The sequence below is a fragment of the Oratosquilla oratoria genome, chromosome 18, assembly GCF_046742065.1.
Source record: "Oratosquilla oratoria isolate Oo_2021 chromosome 18, ASM4674206v1, whole genome shotgun sequence".
Taxonomy (NCBI): domain Eukaryota; kingdom Metazoa; phylum Arthropoda; class Malacostraca; order Stomatopoda; family Squillidae; genus Oratosquilla; species Oratosquilla oratoria.
The window spans coordinates 63,348,949-63,368,948 of NC_134794.1; the positions used below are offsets into that span (position 1 = coordinate 63,348,949).

General features: G+C 41.1%; 1 protein-coding gene across 5 annotated transcripts in view; it reads left to right on the plus strand.

Moving 5' to 3' along the window:
• Window positions 1-20,000, plus strand: part of Mondo (MLX interacting protein mondo) — a 174,964-nt gene that overhangs the window by 53,379 nt on the left and 101,585 nt on the right. For all 5 annotated transcript variants that reach the window (XM_076202282.1, XM_076202284.1, XM_076202285.1 and 2 more), the window contains one exon: window positions 9,294-9,361. In XM_076202282.1, the coding sequence (XP_076058397.1) occupies window positions 9,294-9,361 (68 nt within the window). The remainder of the gene's footprint in view (window positions 1-9,293; window positions 9,362-20,000) is intronic.

Genomic DNA, 20,000 nt, shown 5'->3' on the forward strand with positions numbered 1-20,000 from the left:
CTCAACTTATATATCTCTTGATAGCCTAGTTGGTAAGTCACTACGGCACTTGTCATGAGAATGCTGGGTTCGAGTCCTTGGCAGTGCCGCATTTCAGTTTCAGCATGTGGGCCTTTGATGGCTTAGAATTAAAGTACATTGTGGTTGATATATATATATATATATATATATATATATATATATGCATGAGAAATCACATAAACTCGTGATACTAAATATGCGGAAAAACCACCAAGGAAACATATAAACTGATGACCAAGCGCTTTCGTCTATTCAGACATCCTCAGGGTACATGTACCCTGAGGATGTCTGAATAGACGAAAGCGCTTGGTCATCTCAGTTTAATTTTCCTTGGAGTTTTTTTTCTTCAGCATATGTGTTTGTGTATATATATATATGTATATATATATATATATATATATATATATATATATATGTATGTATTTATATATATATATATCTGTATATATATATATATATATGTATATATATATATATATATACATATATATATATATATATATTTATATATGCATGAGGAATCACATAAACTCGTGATTTTAAATATGCGGAAAAACCACCAAGGAAAAAGATAAACTGATGACCAAGCGCTTTAGTCTATTCATACATCCTCAGGGTACCTTGAGGATGTCTGAATAGACGAAAGCGCTTGGTCATCAGTTTTTCATTTTCCTTGGTGGTTTTTCCGCAAATATATATATATATATATATATATATATATATATATATATATATATATATATATATATATATATTGTATATTATATGTATATATAATATATGTATACATATATGTATATATATATATATGTATAAACATATATATATATATATGTATACATATATGTATACATATACATATATGTATTCATATATAATATATATATATATATATATATATATATATATATATATATATATATATATAATAATAATAATCTCGTCGCAGCGGATATATTTTTGGCCCGTTACTTCAGTTGTGACAGCCGCCGCGCGAACGTACATACACACACACATACACATACACATGCACATACACTCGGTGGCTCGGTTGGTGGAATCCCCGACTGTCACTACGGCGGTCCGGGTTCGAATCCTGCCCAGGGCTGAAATAATTTCAGTATCACTGCACTTCGAGTCGTTACTGCAACTCTGATGGGCTGGGAGTTGGGTGTGTATGTGTGCGTCTAAGGTCATACGAGCTCTGACCTCTCTTCCGGAAGGGAAATAGCTGTCGATCACAAGTCCAATACGTGATCCAAAGACCAAGGTGATGCACATTCGTTTGAATACCTAAAGGAAGTGAAGAAATACACTTTTCCAAACAAATTAATTAATGCTTGGAATAGCGTTGGTAATATAGTCTAGACCAGAAGAACGCGTGAATTTAAGTCGAAGTATGATCATTGGAGAATAAGGAGATATAGCTCAAGTTTGAATTTGTATCCAAGTATGAGAATTTGAAAAGAAAGGGACGGGACTCTACGAGCGTTGCATCTTTCACGCACACGCACACACAAATTATATTTTACACTAGGTAGAGTATTTTGTAGAGTCCTTATGTAGTCACATTTTCCTTATTTAAACATTTGGTCCTTGAACACTTTGTATTCCTTTGTTGTGGTGTGCGTTCGTGTGTCGTTGTATCTGTAATTTTGTTTTTGTTATTTGGGGTCCTTGTGCGTGTGCGCTTGAATGCGCGTCAAGAAACTTTATCACGTAATGCTTCGGTATTTGTTTTTGCGTCGTTTGTGTTTGCTGTTTTTGTACATTTATGTACTCACGTGATTATAATTTTTATTTTGCTTTATTTTATTTATTTTTATTCTGAACGTCGGTGTACCCTTTCTAAATTTTGTCCACGTTTCTGTTGCTTTCTTATGAGAACAGTATAATTGGCGTCTTACCTGACGAATATGTTATTCTGACAGCGTGTCGATTATGTCGTTTTTATAACTCTCTGACCTTGGATGCATTTCGAACATACTTTTGAACATGCAGGTTGTCGATTTTAAGGTATTCATTGTATTTTATTTATATATTTGTTTGTATACGTATTAATTTGTTTGTGTTATTTCTAAGAGCAAATTCTCGCTCTTATCTTGGCTCATCCTGGATGATGGGTCATCTCTGCACCTCGCCCACTGCCTTGGGTCAGAAGCAGTGTCGCAAGGGTGATGCAAACAAGGTCATCATATTAAAACAACAGGGCAGGACTTGCAGTAATGGTTATAAACTGGACAAATTTAGATTTAAAAAGGAAATAGGCAAGAATTGGTTTACTAATAGGGTGGTCGACGAGTGGAATAAACTTAGTAACCATGTAGTAAGCGCTGAAACTATCAGCTGTTTTAAGAAACGATTAGACAACTTTATGTATGAGGATGACAGGTGATGATGGATACGGACCTGCCTAGTGTAGGCCTAATGGTCTCTTGCAGTCTCCTTCATTCTTATGTTCTTATGTATGACACAGCACATCCACAGCCGGGCACTTCTTTAAATCAGTGATTCCCCCCTCTCCGTCCCCTCATGCAGAAAAGAAGAAGACTTTCGGGCTGAGACAATTTATTTTTCATACATACTCCCTCCCCCTCCCCCCTCCCCCCTCCCCTCATGCATCACAGTATCATTCATACACAACCATTCTCCATTAACCCCTATCTTCTGTCCTCTCCCATCCTTCCCCAACAGACATTCCTCTCTTTCCCAATACCCCTTTTACCCCGTCCATCCATCTCATCCTTGGTCATTCCCTCATGTTCACTACTTCCGCCTTTGCTTTCCACACCTTTTTACTAATCTTTCTTCACTCATTCTTTCCATGTGTCCAAACCACCCCAATATTCTTTCATCAACCCTATCTCCCAACTCCCTTTCCACCCTCTTTCTCCTCACCTCATTTCTCACTCTGTCCAGCCTAGTAACCCCTATCATACTTCTCAGACACCTCATCTCAAACACATTCAAACTCCTCTCTTCCTCCCTTATATTCAATGTTTCTGCCCCATACAGTGCTGCCGGCACAATCACTCCTTCATACAATCTCCTCTTAGGATCCATTCCCAGATGTCTATTTCTTATTTCACTCTTCGATCCCCCAAGGCATTTACTTGCTTCTCTCAATCTATATTCTACCTCCACCTCCACTCCTCCTTTTCCCGCCACATTCGCACCCAAGTATCTGAAAATATCTATTTCCTCCAATTTCTCTCCTTTAATATTCACTTCCAGTCTGCTGCCACTTTCTCCCCTTGTACATAAATTATCATCATCTTACTTTTACCCACATTTATCTTCAACTTCCTTCTTTCACACACCCTCCCAAACTCTGTCACTAACTTCCTCAGTTCCTCCTCTGATCATGCTACAAGCGCAGTGTCGTCAGCAAACAAGAACTGGCTTATCTCCATTTTCCTTAAACATCTCCAACCCCCGACCCACTACTCTTGCATTCACCTCTCGCACCACCCCATCCATGTATAAATTGAACAGCCAGGGCGACATAACACATCCCTGATAAAGTCCCACCTTTACTTCAAACCACCCACTCTTTCCATTTCTGGTTCAAACACAAGCTTTACTACTCTCGTAAAAACTCTTGACTGCTCTTAAAAGGTTTCCTCCTATCCCATATATCTGCAATACCTCCCACAGTGTCTTCCTGTCTAACCTGTCATAAGCCATTTCCATATTCATAAACCCTAAAAAATATTACCTTTTAGTATAGCTTTCTCACATATCTGTCTTATCACAAAAATCTGATCCATGCATCCCCTACCTGTCCTAAACCCACACTGCTCCTCACGAATTACTTCCTCTGTTCCTCTCCTAATCCTCTCAATCAAGACCCTTCCATAAACCTTCCTAACTACACTTAACAAGTTAATCCCTCTGAAACTACTACACTCACACTTGTCCTCTTTTCCCTTGTAAAGTGGAACTATACAGGCACTCCAGTCCTCCGGCACTCTACCCTCTCATAAACAAACATTAAACCTCACCAGCCATTCCACCATCACTTTACCTTCTTTTGTTTTTAGGCATTTTGTGCGACACCCATCCAACCCAGGTGCCTTACCTGCTCTCATCATCTTAACAACTGCCTTCACCTCATCTTTCCTTATTTCTCAATTTTCCTCACTCATCACGGTCATTTTCTTAGCGCTTCCCACCGCAACTACCTTTCCCTCCCTACCCTCCTTCACAGTTAGCAACTCCCTAAAATACTCTGCCCATCTTCTTACTGCCTTTTCTTCCATTATCATATTATATAATATATATATAATATATATATAATATATATATAATATATATATATATATATATATATATATATATATATATATATATAGCTCGCTCCCCGCACCATATTTACCTTTTTCTTAATCCTCCCCACCATCTCCCTCTATCTCTCTTCTTCCCCCGCCATAGCTTTCTCTTTATCTTTTTCTTACTATCCTTCACCCGCGCCATATCTCTCTCTTTATCTTTCCCTCTCCCCCCGTTTTTTCTTTCTATCCCCACCCCTCCCCCTCTCTCTCTCTCTCTCTCTCTCTCTCTCTCTCTCTCTCTCTCTCTCTCTCTCTCTCTCTCTCTCCCCCTCTCATCCCGCCATATTTCTTTCTCCATCTCCCACCATCTTTCCTCACCCGCTCTCATAGCTATTTCTCTCTTGTTCTCCATTCATCCCCTGCCATATTTCTCTTTCTCTATCCCCCATCTCTCTCTTTCCCCTCCGTCATATATCTATCTCTCCTTCTCCCTCTCCCGCTTTCCCCTCCGCTATATCTCTCCCCTTACGCCGATATATTTCTCTCTCTGTCTTTCTATCTTTCATCCCCGACATATTTCTCTATCTCTGGCCCACTCCCCCCCCCCCCGCCATATCTCTGCAACTCTATCCATCTCTCCGCCATATTTCTCTTTCTCTATCCCTCTCCCTTCTCTCTGTCTCTCTCTCCCTACCCTGTCATGTTTTCTCTCTCTTCCACTGGTCATATACCTCTCTGTCTACCTCCCCCCCCGCCATACCCCTCTCTCTTTCTCTCCCTTTCTCCATTTCTCTCTTTCTCTCTCTTCCCCCTATCTCCTTGTTTCTCATTTATTATTTCTATGTGTATAGATGTCTAAAAGTATTATGATCAATTGTACAAACACACACTTATTGATAAAGGTCTGAAGTGCTCCGCCGTCGCTCTCTGCCGTCACTCAGGTCATGTTTTTTCCTCTCCATTGCTCAGTTTATGGTTTGGGAACATTAATTCCTAGGGTGGGTAGGTTACTATCACCACAATTAATGTTCCCATACCGTAAATAGAGTAATAACAAAATGTTACCACGACCTTAGTGACGGTGTGTGCCTGAACATTAATTGTGATGATAGTTACCAAACCCATCCATTAATGCTTCCAAACCGCAAATTGAATAATGAAAAAAATATATACCATGACGGCGCGGAGCGACGGCGTGCTTCGGACCATTACCGATTAGTGTGTGTGGTGGGTGATTATACAATTAATTCAAGTATTACGCCAAATGAGCTAAGAAACGTTAAGATTAATAAATAAAAATTCCTCAAACTTTATCTATACTCGTACCCGCCGGAGAGCAACGTGTATACCCAGGTCTTGTAGACGTTGCTTAACCTTGGCGAGGGTACTTTTTCAGAAATGAGGTGGTAGCATCCATAGTATACAGATGCATTAGTTGTTGGTATAAACAATAATGCAGTTAGTTTTGTTAACGTATATATTATATGTTAAGCTGATAATCTGTCCCACGTTGGGCAGCCATTTAGACTGATTGAAGGTAAACTCTGGTGGAAATGAAATTGGTTTATTTAACAATGAATGTTGGGCGCCAGCGGAGGAGGGGAAGACGAGACGGCGAGGAAGGTGACGACTTCGTTTCAAGTCGTGCCCCTGGGCGATCTGCTTGCGAGAAAGTGGAAGAGAGGAGGAGCCGCGAGCCAGGTTCACGAATGAAACTCTGACGCGATCTGAATCTTCGGCGTCCGTTCAGCTCTTACATACACGGGCAGGTCATGACCCATGCTCCTAATTAGCGTGAGGTCACGTGTGCTGCGTGGGGAAGTCGGGGGCAAAACGTTTGACGCCGATGACTTACGAAGGCAGAGGGTATGCGATCTTCAATAGGTCCAGTGTTCCTTCACATGGCTGGCCGAGGCGCAGGTTTAGTTATGGCCGGCCGATGCTGGCACTGCACACGTTTTTCTTCAAAGAGGTTTTGTGGTGGTCACGTAGCAGACCCTAGTGCTGGTTAGTCATCTGTCCCCACGAGCGATTCCCTTGGGGGGCCTCGGAGGTCAAATATCGTGGGCAGAGAAGAGGTGAGGGGAGTGACGAGGTGAGAATCGGTCGTGAGGACTAATCTTAACATAACCCCAAGGAAGTCGAGGCTGGAAGTGAAGTCGTCTGGAGCCTCGACAAGAAATCGGCAAATAAATTGTCCTCACGGCTGGGCCAGAACTTGAAGGCGGGGGTGGAGCTGGCCCTCAGACTGCAGAAGTAGCAACAGGTGGCGGTCCGTTTGCTACAAGGTAGCAGGCCTCGGGGCGCTCGGATACCCCCGTGGGACCGGAGTTGTCCTGTACGTTGTGGTTGACGTCGAAGAGTTTGGTGCATCTCTGGAGGTTGCTCAGGGTGTCTCGTACCTGTAACGCGTCCTGTGATCACGTCGGACGGTGGCATTAGAGCGTGGTTACAAAAATTCCCTGAAAAAATAAACCCTTGAAAATGGTCGTGGTAAATGGGTGGGGCGTTAGGCCACCCAGGGCATCGAGGACTTGACAATCGATGTCGCTAGTCCTTAGCTTTACCGGAGTCGAGGTGCGGGACCTTGTGGTCTCCGTTGAGCGAGTGGGTCAAGGTAGGGACGCTCACAACTCTAGTTCGCAATATGATTTAATGGTGGTGGCGGTCACGAATATACCTGTAGTAGGCGAGAGAACAGGCAGTCAGTAGACCTGGCAGGCAGCGATGGTAGACGGCAGACCTGATAGGCGAACTGGCAGTCATGGCGGCAGGAGATCTGGCAGACAAATGACAGCAGCTACCTGATAGTTGAGAGTGGCAGTCGGCAGATCTGACAGGCAGCGACGGCAGGCTAGTTGGCAGATGGCGGACCTGGTAGGCGAACTGTCAGTCACGGTGACAGTCGATTTGACAGACAAGTGACAGCAGATACCTGTGGTAGGCGAGAGTGTGGGGAGTCAAATTGGCAGTCGGCAGACGACCTGGAAGGCTGCAACGGCAGTCTAACTGGCGAGCAGGCGATCTGGCAGCCTCGAGCGGCAGACAACGGTGGCAGACGATCTGGCAGGTCAAGTGGCGGCTGGCGATCGGCAGAGCGGTATCGTGGCCCCCACATTGGGAAGCCAAATGTTAAGCTGGTAGTCTGTCAGGCTGGTTGAAGGCAAACTCTGGTGGAGAGTTGGTTTTTTAACAATGAATTTTGGGTGCCAGTGGAGGGGGGTGGCGAGACGACGAGGGAGGTGACAAATGTATTTCAAGTCGTGTCCCAGGGCGATCTGCTTGCGAGGGAGCAAGAGGTGGGGAGGGGTAGGTGAAAGAGCAGGAACCGCGAGGGCTCACGTATGAAGCTCCGAGGCGATCTGAATCTTCGATGTCCGTTCAGCTCTTATATACACGGGTAGGTCATGACCCGTGCTCCTAATTGGCGTGAGGTCACATGTGCTGCGTGGGGGAAGTCGGGGGCAAAACGTTTGACGCCGGTGACTCACGAAGACAGAGGGTATGCGTTCTTTAATAGGTCCAGTGTTCCGTCACGTGGCTGGCCGAGATGTAGGTTTAGTTATAGCTGGCCGATGCTGGCACTGCACACGTTTTTCTTCAAAGAGGTTTTGTGGTGGTCACGTAGCAGACCCTAGTGCTGGTTAGTCATCTGCTGGCTCCACGAGCGATTCCCTTGGGGGGCCTCAGAGGTCATTATCGTGGGCAAGGAAGAGGTGAGGACGGGAGTGACGAGGTGAGGACCTAATATTGTACAATGTACAATTCTCGTAGCCGTAGTTTTTATATGGCATAAAAACGTCGAACTTGCATAGATAATAATTTTAATCTATGTCAAGATGAATTTTCTGAATATCATATTCCAATATAATATTTGTATCGTTTTCATCGCTTACTTCCCTTACCATATATGTTTATATATATTTTTTTTTAAACTGAACAAACCGATTGGATGCATGTAATATAATTGTAACAATACCGTTTAATTTTACATTATAGTTATTGTTGGGGTAAAATTCAATACGTATCTTCACACAATGAACAATTGGGATGTAATTCTGCATTACACATGAATGAGCTCTAGAGTCCAACCACCGTGGGCATCAATTACCTCGTTTAGGCTGCTACTTCGTTTGGACCAACTTTCAAGGCAAGAAGGAACCTGTCCGAGCCTAGTATGGCAAGGCGCCTTGGCTATAACAGTTCAGGCGATAATACTTGTCTGCCTAAACTAAATAATTATTTTTCTTCTTTTCCATTATTACATTCTTTCTTTCTTATATTTAGATTTGTATTCTTGTTAGTAAATATTCCTCTTTCCACCCACCCACAATGATACAATTATCTTTATCCTCTACCTCTCTTATAACCGTTTTTCTACTTTTGAAGATTATTATCAACATCCTTTGTATATACTACTTTTGCTCTCTCCTTTGTTGATCCAGTATTGTATTAGACATTTTCTTTGTCAAGAGTCTTTATCCAATTTCAAATCTTGTTTGATCTCTGATTTGTTCATTAGTCTTGGTCCATTTTTATTCGGTGTGTGCGTTCCATGTTCCATGCATTTAAAAGAGAGCTGGACGTTGGAAAACCAGCAACCCCACCGTCTATGTACATGAGCTACCCCACATATTAGCTTGTAGAGAGTAGCAGCCACAGAAATGAGGTTAAGAATATAAATCGCCCCAACTGCGACGGTCATTTAATAAGGTTAGGTTAAGTTTAGTAAGATCAAATACTTTGGAGTTGCAGACCTTTAGAACGTCATTAGATCTCAGTATTCGTTCTTCATACTATCCACAGTTCCGTCCCTACATTCCCAGCCTCGTTTCCGCTCCGAGCAATATTGACTCGTATATTATACAATTCTGTCCCAGCTCCATAAACCGTTACCACCCACAAGACGTGTACCCACCTCTCCTACTCTCACTCCACTGCATCCCACTCAAGCGGCGTCTGTATGTGTATTAATGACCACTTGTTTCTCTTTTTCAGTTATCAAGAAGAAACGCATGACTGTATGCCAATTCGCCTTGGACGTGGATATGCACAACAAACCCGAGGTAGGTGAAATGGTGACCCGTCCATCCCTAAGGCCCTGTCACACTACAAGTCAAATCATGGGAACTGACCTCGGCCGTTCTCGCAACACACTCTAATTGAAGCTCGCGGATTACTAGTTTCGCGACACTGTCCTCCCTGCAGTGTTGAATGGGACCTTTCGCAGTGAGCAAATTGATACCAGACACCGCCAGATTTTGTAATTCTTGCCGGAAAATAAATACTTTTTTGGGCAAGTTTTATAAGTTTACAGAGGTGTATCGTTGTACATTATTGTGTCTGAAATTTAAGGCAATTAATTTAATGATTGCAAACGGCATATAGCATTGTTTGAGCCTCTATAATCACAGATGATATTCGTAAAACAGCCTATAATTGTATCAAGCCAAGCAATTTGTCATTTTCTACCGACTTCAATGGACGTATACTGATATATACTTTCATTTGAATGCACCAAGCAATAGGCAAATCCATGTAATGTATCGAAAATATAATTTTGCATCGAAGACTTATTTTTTTCGCTACGATAAACTTTGTCTTAAGTTATATATATTTATGAATCTGACGTGCAGTTTGCCACGGCACACGTAAAATTAGTCATATTTGTTTGAAAATAGCTCCCAGCAGATCTAAGAGGCTATTCTTTACAAAAATGTCGTTAACTTCGTACGTGTGCCACCACTGTTATGTTTTATCTCGCATTATCTTCATATACAGGACGTGACAGATATCCATTATTTTTCAACACTCAGATAAAATGCACAAACCGAAATCAACATCATCTTATTTTTACTGCTCATAGTTACTTTAGTAAAAATAATTACCTATTTTTAGCTTTACCTTATAATTAGATTAACAAAGCCTTATCACACACCAGTAAGTAAAAATTATAACATTATTAGTCATGTTTTTAATTTTAAATACATTTATGCAGCAATTTATGGCGTATCTTTTTTTAAATATCGGTTTCCAAATTAGCTAAGTCACCCCTTTGCCTCGTGAAATCCGAGACAATTGAAAATTCTAGCGCTAATAGGAATCTACGAGCCTGACTGGTGTGGCGTGACAGAGGACCCGCCAAACCGCCTCACTCGTCATGTCACAGATGTCGCAGCTCTACTGATGCCTTGAGGATTTTATTCAACGGATAGAACTGTAGAAGGATGTGTTCCTGTGGCAAATGAAGCATCACCTGTACAAAGACAAAAATTTCAGGGATAAACGAGTCTCCGTTTGAACACAGGATAGGTAACGGGCGCGTGCCTTTCACCCCAACGCCAGGCCACCCAGACGTGTAGTGTGACGTGGCCTTTCCCTTTCTCCCCTCCTCTTAGCACCCTCTCCTTTCTCACGTCTCTCCTACCGGCTATTCACTTTTTTGTTGTTGCTATTATTATTATTATTATTATTATTATTATTATTATTATTATTATTATTATTATTCGTGTTATTATTATTACTACTTGTACAACAACTTCATCTTCCGAGGCACTTTCTGCCCAGACCTTACTAATGCCTCCATTTCCAACGAGAATACCATCTTGATTTCATTGTGGAGATTTTACCACATCAAAATACTGGATATTCGTAAATGAAGTTCGCGTGCAATCTGGATTGTATTGTTTGTCATTCTTGAAATCATACAAAATTATTTAAGCGACTTCTACAAGCATCACGCGAAGTGGTGATGCAGCTACATCGAACGATAGTAAAGAACGATATTGTTTCCAACTTATTCCGTCTATTTTTGACGCTGTTGAAATGGATCAAATTTTTATTTTATTTCGTTTTGCTCTTTATTATTTGGATTGTCGTAGGTTTGAGAAAAAAACACGGAGAAACACGTTTATATTTAGATAGAAATTACCTCCACAAATATCATAATCGATCATGAGTTTACCATTTACCATTGGGGCGTCAGGGTTATTTTTGGGCCTGTTGCTGAGCATGCAGCATGTTAGGTTGTGAACCATGAAATGGGAACCCATAGATCGCTAATTGTTATCAAACTTTCATCCTACTGTGATCCCAGTTTGTTTAGGTTTCATTCTGTAAAATTATTGGAACAGGACAGCGCATACAGTTGTGTACAAGCATCGGTTCCAAGCGACATGGCGTCAGTACGCATTGCAGGAGGCAGAAGAGGTTCACGCGGTCATCAGTTGCATTACACATATTGGAAAGGCAGAGGGGCGATGTTCAGGTGCTGTTTTTTCGAATCCTTTTTCATGGTATCTCTAAATTTTGTTTAAAAAATAGGTTAGTATAATGGATCAGGAGATATTGTAAAAAAAAAAAAAAAGTCGGGTAGGTAGTCTATACACCGAAGACTTTGGCCAACCGTCATAACGTTCAGATTATGGCTTCAGTGATGCCAATCTCTGAATTTGCGGGGTAATTATATATAGACGTAGTTGCATTTAATAGAGTCGTTCAGTCTGACGACAACTGAAGTGCATCACACACGATGAGGATTGGTTTGTTGACGCTAATCGTCATGAGATCAATACATCAGCCTGCGTAGGTCGAATTCGCCATTTGGGATACAAGGCTGGAACCGAAGGCTGTGGGTAGGACGCGGCAAATAGAAATATAACAAGATTTATATTCTCGACAGGTCGCGTCACCACAAGCTGAGCATAGATAATGCTAACAGCAAAGCATAAAATTGGTGTTTTTGGTAAGTGGTGGATGACGTGGAAGATAAAGGTAAGATAATTTAGGACGATTGTGGACTGGTGACAAAGTTGGTCTACATTTTTGTACGGACTATAAGATATTTGCAAGACTATTCAAGTCTTTTCGTTTAACACCGGATGATATAAATGTCGTCTTACATTAAAATCTGGGTGTATATATTTGACAGTTTAGCGTCGGTCTACATCTCATGCTGAATTAAATGGTCTGGTAGTATTATTAGTAAAGCATACGTTACCGTGGTAGGAACGGCTGGGTGATGTGAGAGTTGTAGTTTACTAGCGTTTCTTTCCTTGTAGACAAAATCGCCCCGCTTTCGGAGTGAAGATGAATTAAGGGAAGAGAAAAATATAGGATAATGAAAAATGTCTTGAGAAATAGGTATCTGGGGAATGAACGGAAAGAGAATTGGTATTTTGTGTTTTACTAACACCACTTTTTTCATTTATCGATTCCTAATCTAACTCAACCTAACTTAAACTCGTCAACCACTGGATAGTATGCTTGCCGAGTCATGGGGGCTTGCCGGTTAAACGCGAATTTTGCCTTGGTGTTGGGAAAATAAAAATAATTTTAAATTTGTATTGACAACTGCTGCTTTTCCGAATGGAAAACCCGCTGCCCCACATCAGCTGGCAACGGCCCTCGAAGCTTCCCACAGATTTCACTGGGAAGATTTTTTTTGTATTGTGGGACAGTGTCAGCCTCACCGGCTGAAAGTAACTTAATGAAAAGGCGGAAGAAAAACAGATGAAGTTGACAAATAGAGATCTTGGAGACCGAGTGTCAACCTCTCAAGGCTGTACCTCCTGATGGAGGTGAAGGGGTTGACGGAATTTGAAAATGGACAGAACCACTGCCCATCGTGCAAGACTACCACCAATACTAACACCACCACCATTACCACCAGCACCCATTATTACCTTCATCTCCAACACCACAATTACCACCACCTCACCCCCTTACTTGTAGAACCAGTTCCTTACTGATTGAAATCATCTGTCATTAGCAGGGGTCATTTACATGTGCCAAGTCAAATTGAAGTGTCTCTCAATAGGGACTGAGAATCGACGTCGAGGAATGCGGTCACAGACGAGATGAGGAATAACGCGAAGAGCCCCCATGAGGCCCGATGAAATCCCATCGGGCTGGGAGACTTGTTCTCGGGTGAATCAGATTGTATGGTATTGACCGAAATGCACTCTGTTATGATCGCGGCAGTAGCAAATTTTGTTGATATTTATCGGGCTTATCATTTCGCGGAATCTGTTTTTCATGAACCTGGCTTTTCGCGAACTGAATATTTCGCGAACATCGAGGCCGAAGATCCTTTCAACGTAATTTTTTTTTTTTTTTTTTTTTTTTTTTTTTCCCCCAACCTGTCAGGTACCGAGTATGGGGTGATAAGGAAATAAATAGCATAGGGAAGGGGCAAACCAGTGGCCCCCAACGTGGGCAGTTTAAGAACGAGTTATTAACAGTGATTTATTTTCTAGTGGTTATGTGTATGACACGGTCCATATACAATATGCACACTTAAAAATATTTGTGTGTGTATGCACATGCATTTACATGTGCATAGACATGTATCTGTGTTTTATATGTATTATCAAAAGTTATTAACACAAGTGTGTCTGAATGATGTGATAATTATTGACTTGTTTGAATTATATGGCGTCAAGAGGATTGTATCGAAGTTACTATTGACAAACATGGATTACAACTCTGTCACCATTATCACAACGATCAAATGGCTTTCATAATGAAATTAATAAATTGACTTATGAAAGAAATAACGAATGAATACGCCCTAAACTTATCGAAAATAGTACGAAGCCGCCCTAGCGATGCTGTTCGCTGTAGTTTTCTTTGCTTGGTGGTGTGAAGTTATATACATTTCGTCATCTCTTAAACGATATATCGGTCTCTGTATGCTGTAGAAGCAAATTGGCATTGCTTTTGTTTACTTATTATTATTCACTTTTTGAATAATAAGGATTATATATAACGGGGGGAGGGCATATTTTAGAAATGCTTAGGTGGGGCATGGTAAAAAAAAAATGGTTGGGAACTATTTGGCTAAACAAAAGTTGACACACACTACAAAAAAGATTGACCTGGGAGAGAATTAACAGGTGTCAATTTAACATTTTTCGGGTTATAAAATCTGTCTAAATGTACACATGGACAGGAAACAAAGAAAGGGGGGAATATTTTGGGAAATTAGAATTGAGTGAAGTTTGACATTTATCAATTGTTTGAGAATGACATTGTCCCAAATTACACAGACAACATTTGGCGCGTTTGGGGCCTACCTCTATTTTATGTCACTGAATTGAGTTTAAGTTATGTTCTAGCTGTGGTCAAGTTATGTTCTAGCTTTGGTTAGGCTATGTCTAGATTTGGTTAGGCTATGTTGTGGGTTTAGTTAGGTTAGGTTCTAGGTTTGGTTAGGTTAGTTTTGGTTTGGCCTAGGTTGGGTTAGTTTTCAGGTAAATTGGGTTTTAGGTGGACATTAGGTATACAGTAGACCAGTGTGAACTGCTACAGCTTAAATACCACATATACATTCTTCACCATACATTTTAGACCTTACAAACCCGAATGTAGTTGTTGTAGTGAAATACAAAGACTGCATCCATCCCTCCATCAGAAGGTATGGACCTACAGGGGACTATTTACCCCAATTATGTGAAATTGGATGGTGGATAGCTATGGTGTTAGCTAACACTCGTTTCCCACATATCGACTTTTTGCCGTGCGCCGTCTACGACACGACGTCGTGCACTCAAGTAACAATAGGTGTGTATAGATGCTTTCACACGTCACGACCACGTGTGAAAGCGTCCGTAGACACCCTGGGTGATTTGAGGGTCGTGTGGACGGTGCACGGTCAAAAAGTCGATGCGTGTGAAACGAGCCTAAGTGGTGGGCAGATGGTGAGATGCTGGGGTTGTGATATCCGAGAGGTGCTGTGGTGACATGCCAAGTAGGTGAGGCCGCACCGAGTTGATGACTAACTCCTTGCCCCCCCCCCTCCCTACCCCCTTGCCCCTTTTCGTGGTTAGGTTGTTACTAACAAGGTCAAGGGTCCTTTATTTCCTCCCCCCCTCCCATTTTCTTTTCTTCGTGTCTTCCTTTTCCTTTCACTTTTCTTTCTTATATCGTTATTTTCATTTTCTTTTCATCTTGCTGTTCCTTTCCTTTTCCCGAACTTTCCTCTATTCTTTTTCATTTTATTTTCCCTTTTCTCTTTTCTTTCTTTATTTTTATTTATTTTCCTCCATTTTGTTTTTCTTTCCTTTCTATTATTTTCCCTCGTTTTATTGTCCCCTCGTTGTTATTATTATTATCCTATTCTTTTTTTTTCTCTTCAAGGATCGCAGTTGTTTTAAAGTGCTTTAGGCATGGTTTTGGGTGGTTTTCCGTTGTAAGTGCAAATGTTGTTCCCGAAACACTTTGCAGGTATATATTCTTTCACACACACAATTAAGTTTTATTAACCTGAATCAAGAATAAGTAAATTGCCATTTGCATAGCGATCCAAATGTAGTTCAAGAATTGTGTTAACATTTGTTGTAGCAAGCGAGTGGGTGGGGGGACGCTCACATAGTGCTCTGTTAAAATTAACAACAAAATTATCCCCAGAAACCTTTTTGGTAATATTTGATTGGAGTCGAGCTTTATTCTCATTTATTATTATAATTATTGTAATTATTATATATTTATTTTTGTTAATTTATTGTAATCAGGAATTTCACTCATTTCCTTGTCTGTGTTTAGTGATTCTCGTATTTGCTTACACCTTTCCAAACTGATTCTTGAGTAATGCGTAGTGTCAGCCTGTGTGCATGCGTGCATGTGTGTGCGGGAACAAGGTCATACATCCACGTGCGTTGTATTGGTACGTGCTTTGCATTTTCTCCGTGATATTTTCTTGGTCATAGTAGGTGTGATCCTGAAGCGTTTTAACTCTTATCCTATTATATACATAGGCTTCTTTACTCGCAGGAGTTAGACATTCCACGACATTGCCCAAAGTCGTCTTCCAAAAATAAATATTGGCGCATTGCTGGTCACCTTGATATCCTTTATGTAGTTATTGTTGCTCGCCCAATATTTGAGATGATGATTCAAAGAAACACAATGAAAATTTAGAACGTTAAATTTTCTGGTACGCAATTCGACTTTTTTTAAGCAGGATAAGTCGATGCATATGCAACTGGACGGGGCAAAGGCGGGAAAACGAGGAGGGTGGCGTTGGTGTGTTTGTGTGTGCGTAGGTGTGTATCCCAGCCAATCTAATTTTGGCCTCATCCCACCTTAGGTATTCATTTCTTTGCATACCGATATTACGCTTCACTTTTATTGGCTTGCAATAAACGGTTTGATATATTAGCAACTTGGCTACTATTGCAGAGGAGTTCTCAAATGCAAAGACTAACCGTCCGTCGTCATGCATATCCTGAGACGACACTGCGTCACACAACCCCCGCCCCTGTAGGCAAGTCCCTCCTCTACCCAGTTCATCTCCCTCTTCCTCACCTTCTCCGTCCCTCACCGTCTTCCTAACTTTCCCTTCAGCTTCTTCCTTACCTTCTCTCTCACCTTGTCCCTCATCCTCACTATCTTTCTCACCCCTACTACCCTTCACCCTTTTTCTCATCCTCTTTCTCTCCGTCCCCATCCCCATCTCAGACACCCACACTATCACCTTCACCCTTTTCCTCGCTTTTAACCTCTCCCTATCCCCTTCTCCTCATTTTCCCCTCTCCTCCCTCTCCCCCTGTCCTCCCTCTACTACCTCCATTTACCTGCCCACCATTAATCATGTCCACACACAAACGCCCAAGCACATACAAGTATACATAGTACACCACTATATTAGTTATATAGTAAACGTGCAAAAATAGAAATACATAGCTCATGTCAAAGGAACGATTTGTCTGGATACCTTATACCCTGCCCGTAGTATGACACTGTCGTTAATATAGTTGTTCATGCTGTCGCTTGGTGATTTTATTAAGCCAAGAGAACACGCACGAACGCTTACCTTATTTGGATATTTTATCGTGTAATAGCCACGCAGTTTTATTCAGCTAAAGGAAATTCCTCGCATAGCCTTCGAAAATTTAGGTCAATAACGGCGCCACTTGCTCGCAGGCGATGTCGATGTTATTTTCTATATTCGTGGGCAGGTGTGCTTGGGGAGGCTTGGGCTGATTCACGCAGCATCGAATGCACTTCTCAGCTGTGCAGGTGAACTAAATATACCATCATAATTTGTATAAAGTTTAGCTTGGTCACAAAAAAAAATAAGTTAAAATGCATCATTATAACGAAAGTGTTGAGAAATTCCTAACTTGGTGAAAGTATGTAAATAGTAAACAAAGTAAATATCCGTTTGAACGCAACGCTAGAGAAATTCCTCCCGTAGACAAGAACGAGTTCGTAAACTGGGGAGGATAACCCCCTTTCAGTTTCGGTCATCATATCGTGTCACGCCAGAATGACAGCCATGCCTTTGCTATGTCAGTGACGTGGCAGGATGTTATGTATACCGTGCTCAAGGTGTAAGATGCTCCACGTGCTAAAACATTTGTGCCCGCATCCACAGGCTGCGTTCTCGGCTAGTCCCCATTTTACGTAGTTCTTTTAGGCATTTTATCCTGGGCTTGGAGATGGTTGGGTGATGTATGGTTGTTTGTTCCATCTCTTTCCATTTGTTTATTCTGAATTTCCTGGGGCCGTATACACAAAACTTTTTTGTTAGCCTTAACAATCTCTGCTAGCTAACAGAAAACCACTAAAAGTTATACACCAATGCTTAACTAACAACTGTTAGCTAGCAAACAGTTGTTTGTCAAGTACCGCTAAACAGCGCTGAAGTTAGCAGCTTATGAACATGTAAATGGACGTATTATCAAAAATTGCACACATAAAACAGTGTTATTAATGCAGTTGTTCAGAATTTATTAATAAAGTATCATGATAGCACATAGATATCGTATGTATGGGTTTTTAGAAGTACTTATTAACCAACGACAGATATTTTTGGACGAAGGCGCATTGTACAGGCGGCCGTGCCACAGACAAATCTTCCGACAGAAGACTCAACAATAATTTCAGAGGACATAGACATGGCAGAAGAAACACAGAAAAAGAAAAGGAAGCCAAACTGGTCACAAGAGGAAACACTCCTCTTGATCAACGTGATTATGGAGAAAAAATAATAATAAATGGGCGATTCAAGCCAAGTTTAAACCACAAGGATAAGAGGGAGGCATGACAAAGCACGTTGATGCTATGGTATTGTTTTCTGTTTACATATAAATGTTCATCGACACTTGGAGCCCCAATTCTAATGTTTGTGCCATCTATGGTACCCACAACACCGGGAAACCTACAGTTTTCCATGAACTCTGCTTGTTTTACTTGCACTTCTTGGCGAGTCAATAGGAATTTTACAAACTGAGTTACAATATCTGGTTCTGATAGTGCATCAATTGTTTGAGTAATGACACGGCTGATTGATGCTTGCGAGGTCCCAAATTCGTCACTGCTGCATTTTACCTGTGGCTAAATATCATAGGGTAATTGCCACCTTCGTCTCAGGACTCAGTGGTCGATTCCGTTCTGTTCGGGATTGAAGTTTGTCCCTCACTAAATCAGCCATTTTTATTATACCAGCACGGTTCATTCTGAAGCGTTTGATGAGTTCGTCATCATTGTACTCGTTAAATATGTCCCGTCGCTGTCGATAAACTCGCAGTCATCTTTTTAGTTGTTGTTGCTCCGCCATCTTCTCTACTAACAGGAACTTGTTAAGAGCTTAATAGTCCTCCTCAGCACTTTTATCTTAACAGTACTTTTAAGGCCCTAACAAGTTTTCTGTATCACTGTTAGTGCTTAACAGCTAAATGTTAGCCTTAACAGGAATTTGTTACCCTTAACAGCTATTTGTTAGTGCTAACAAGTTTTGTGTATACGGCCCCTGGTTGTTACGTTTATTGGCAAGCTGATGGATGTTAGATTTTTTCCTGGATTTTCAGCGTGCTGAGGCTGGTATGGGCGCAGAATGGGTGCCGTGGGTCTTTTTATGTTTCTCTTCGTATCGCAGGTGGAGAGATACCTAAGAGCCTGTATACATATTTGTTGGAATAGGAGGAAGGGCTTCAGTTATAATGCGGCAGGCTTCGATGTGGGATTTATCTTTTAAGAATGAGTAGATTACAAAGGAAGAGCATCCCGACAGGAGACCTTTTGGTCCATAAGTAGTTCACAAGCAAATAAATAATATGAAATAAATAGCAGGCATTACAATATCTTGGGTTTTTAAATAAGCGAATCTTAAAGCTTCGAACTGAACTACATTGCACTGCCTCTGCAAGAAGTTTATTCCATTCATTAACTACACGGTTGACAAAGTTGTTTCTATCCACTTCCAAAATAAATCTATTTCTTGACAGTTTGAGACTGTCTGATTCTCATTCAGTGAAAAATGTCACTTTTGATGCTGTCAATTCACTTTTGAAATACCTGCATCAAATCACCTGAGTCTACCCTTTTTTTTCAAAGAGAGAGAGAGAGAATATATTTGTTTTAGTCGATTTTCCTATGATTTATGTTTGATATTTGGAATCAGTTTTGTGGCTCACCGTTATACTTTTTCCAATCTGTCAATGTCTTTAATAAGATTAGGTGATCATGCGGAAACAGCATATTCCAAATGTGGACAAACTAACGATTTATATAACTTGTTAATGAGAGATGGACTTTTGAAGTCAAAAGATCGCGCAATCAGTCCTAGAATCTTTTTGTTTTCTCAGATGCTGAAATACAATGCTTAGATGATTTTAGATCATTACTGATAATTACCCCGATATCTCTTTCACTATCCACTTTTGTTTTGGAATGGGTAGGAGTGTTTCCTATGCCTTTTTC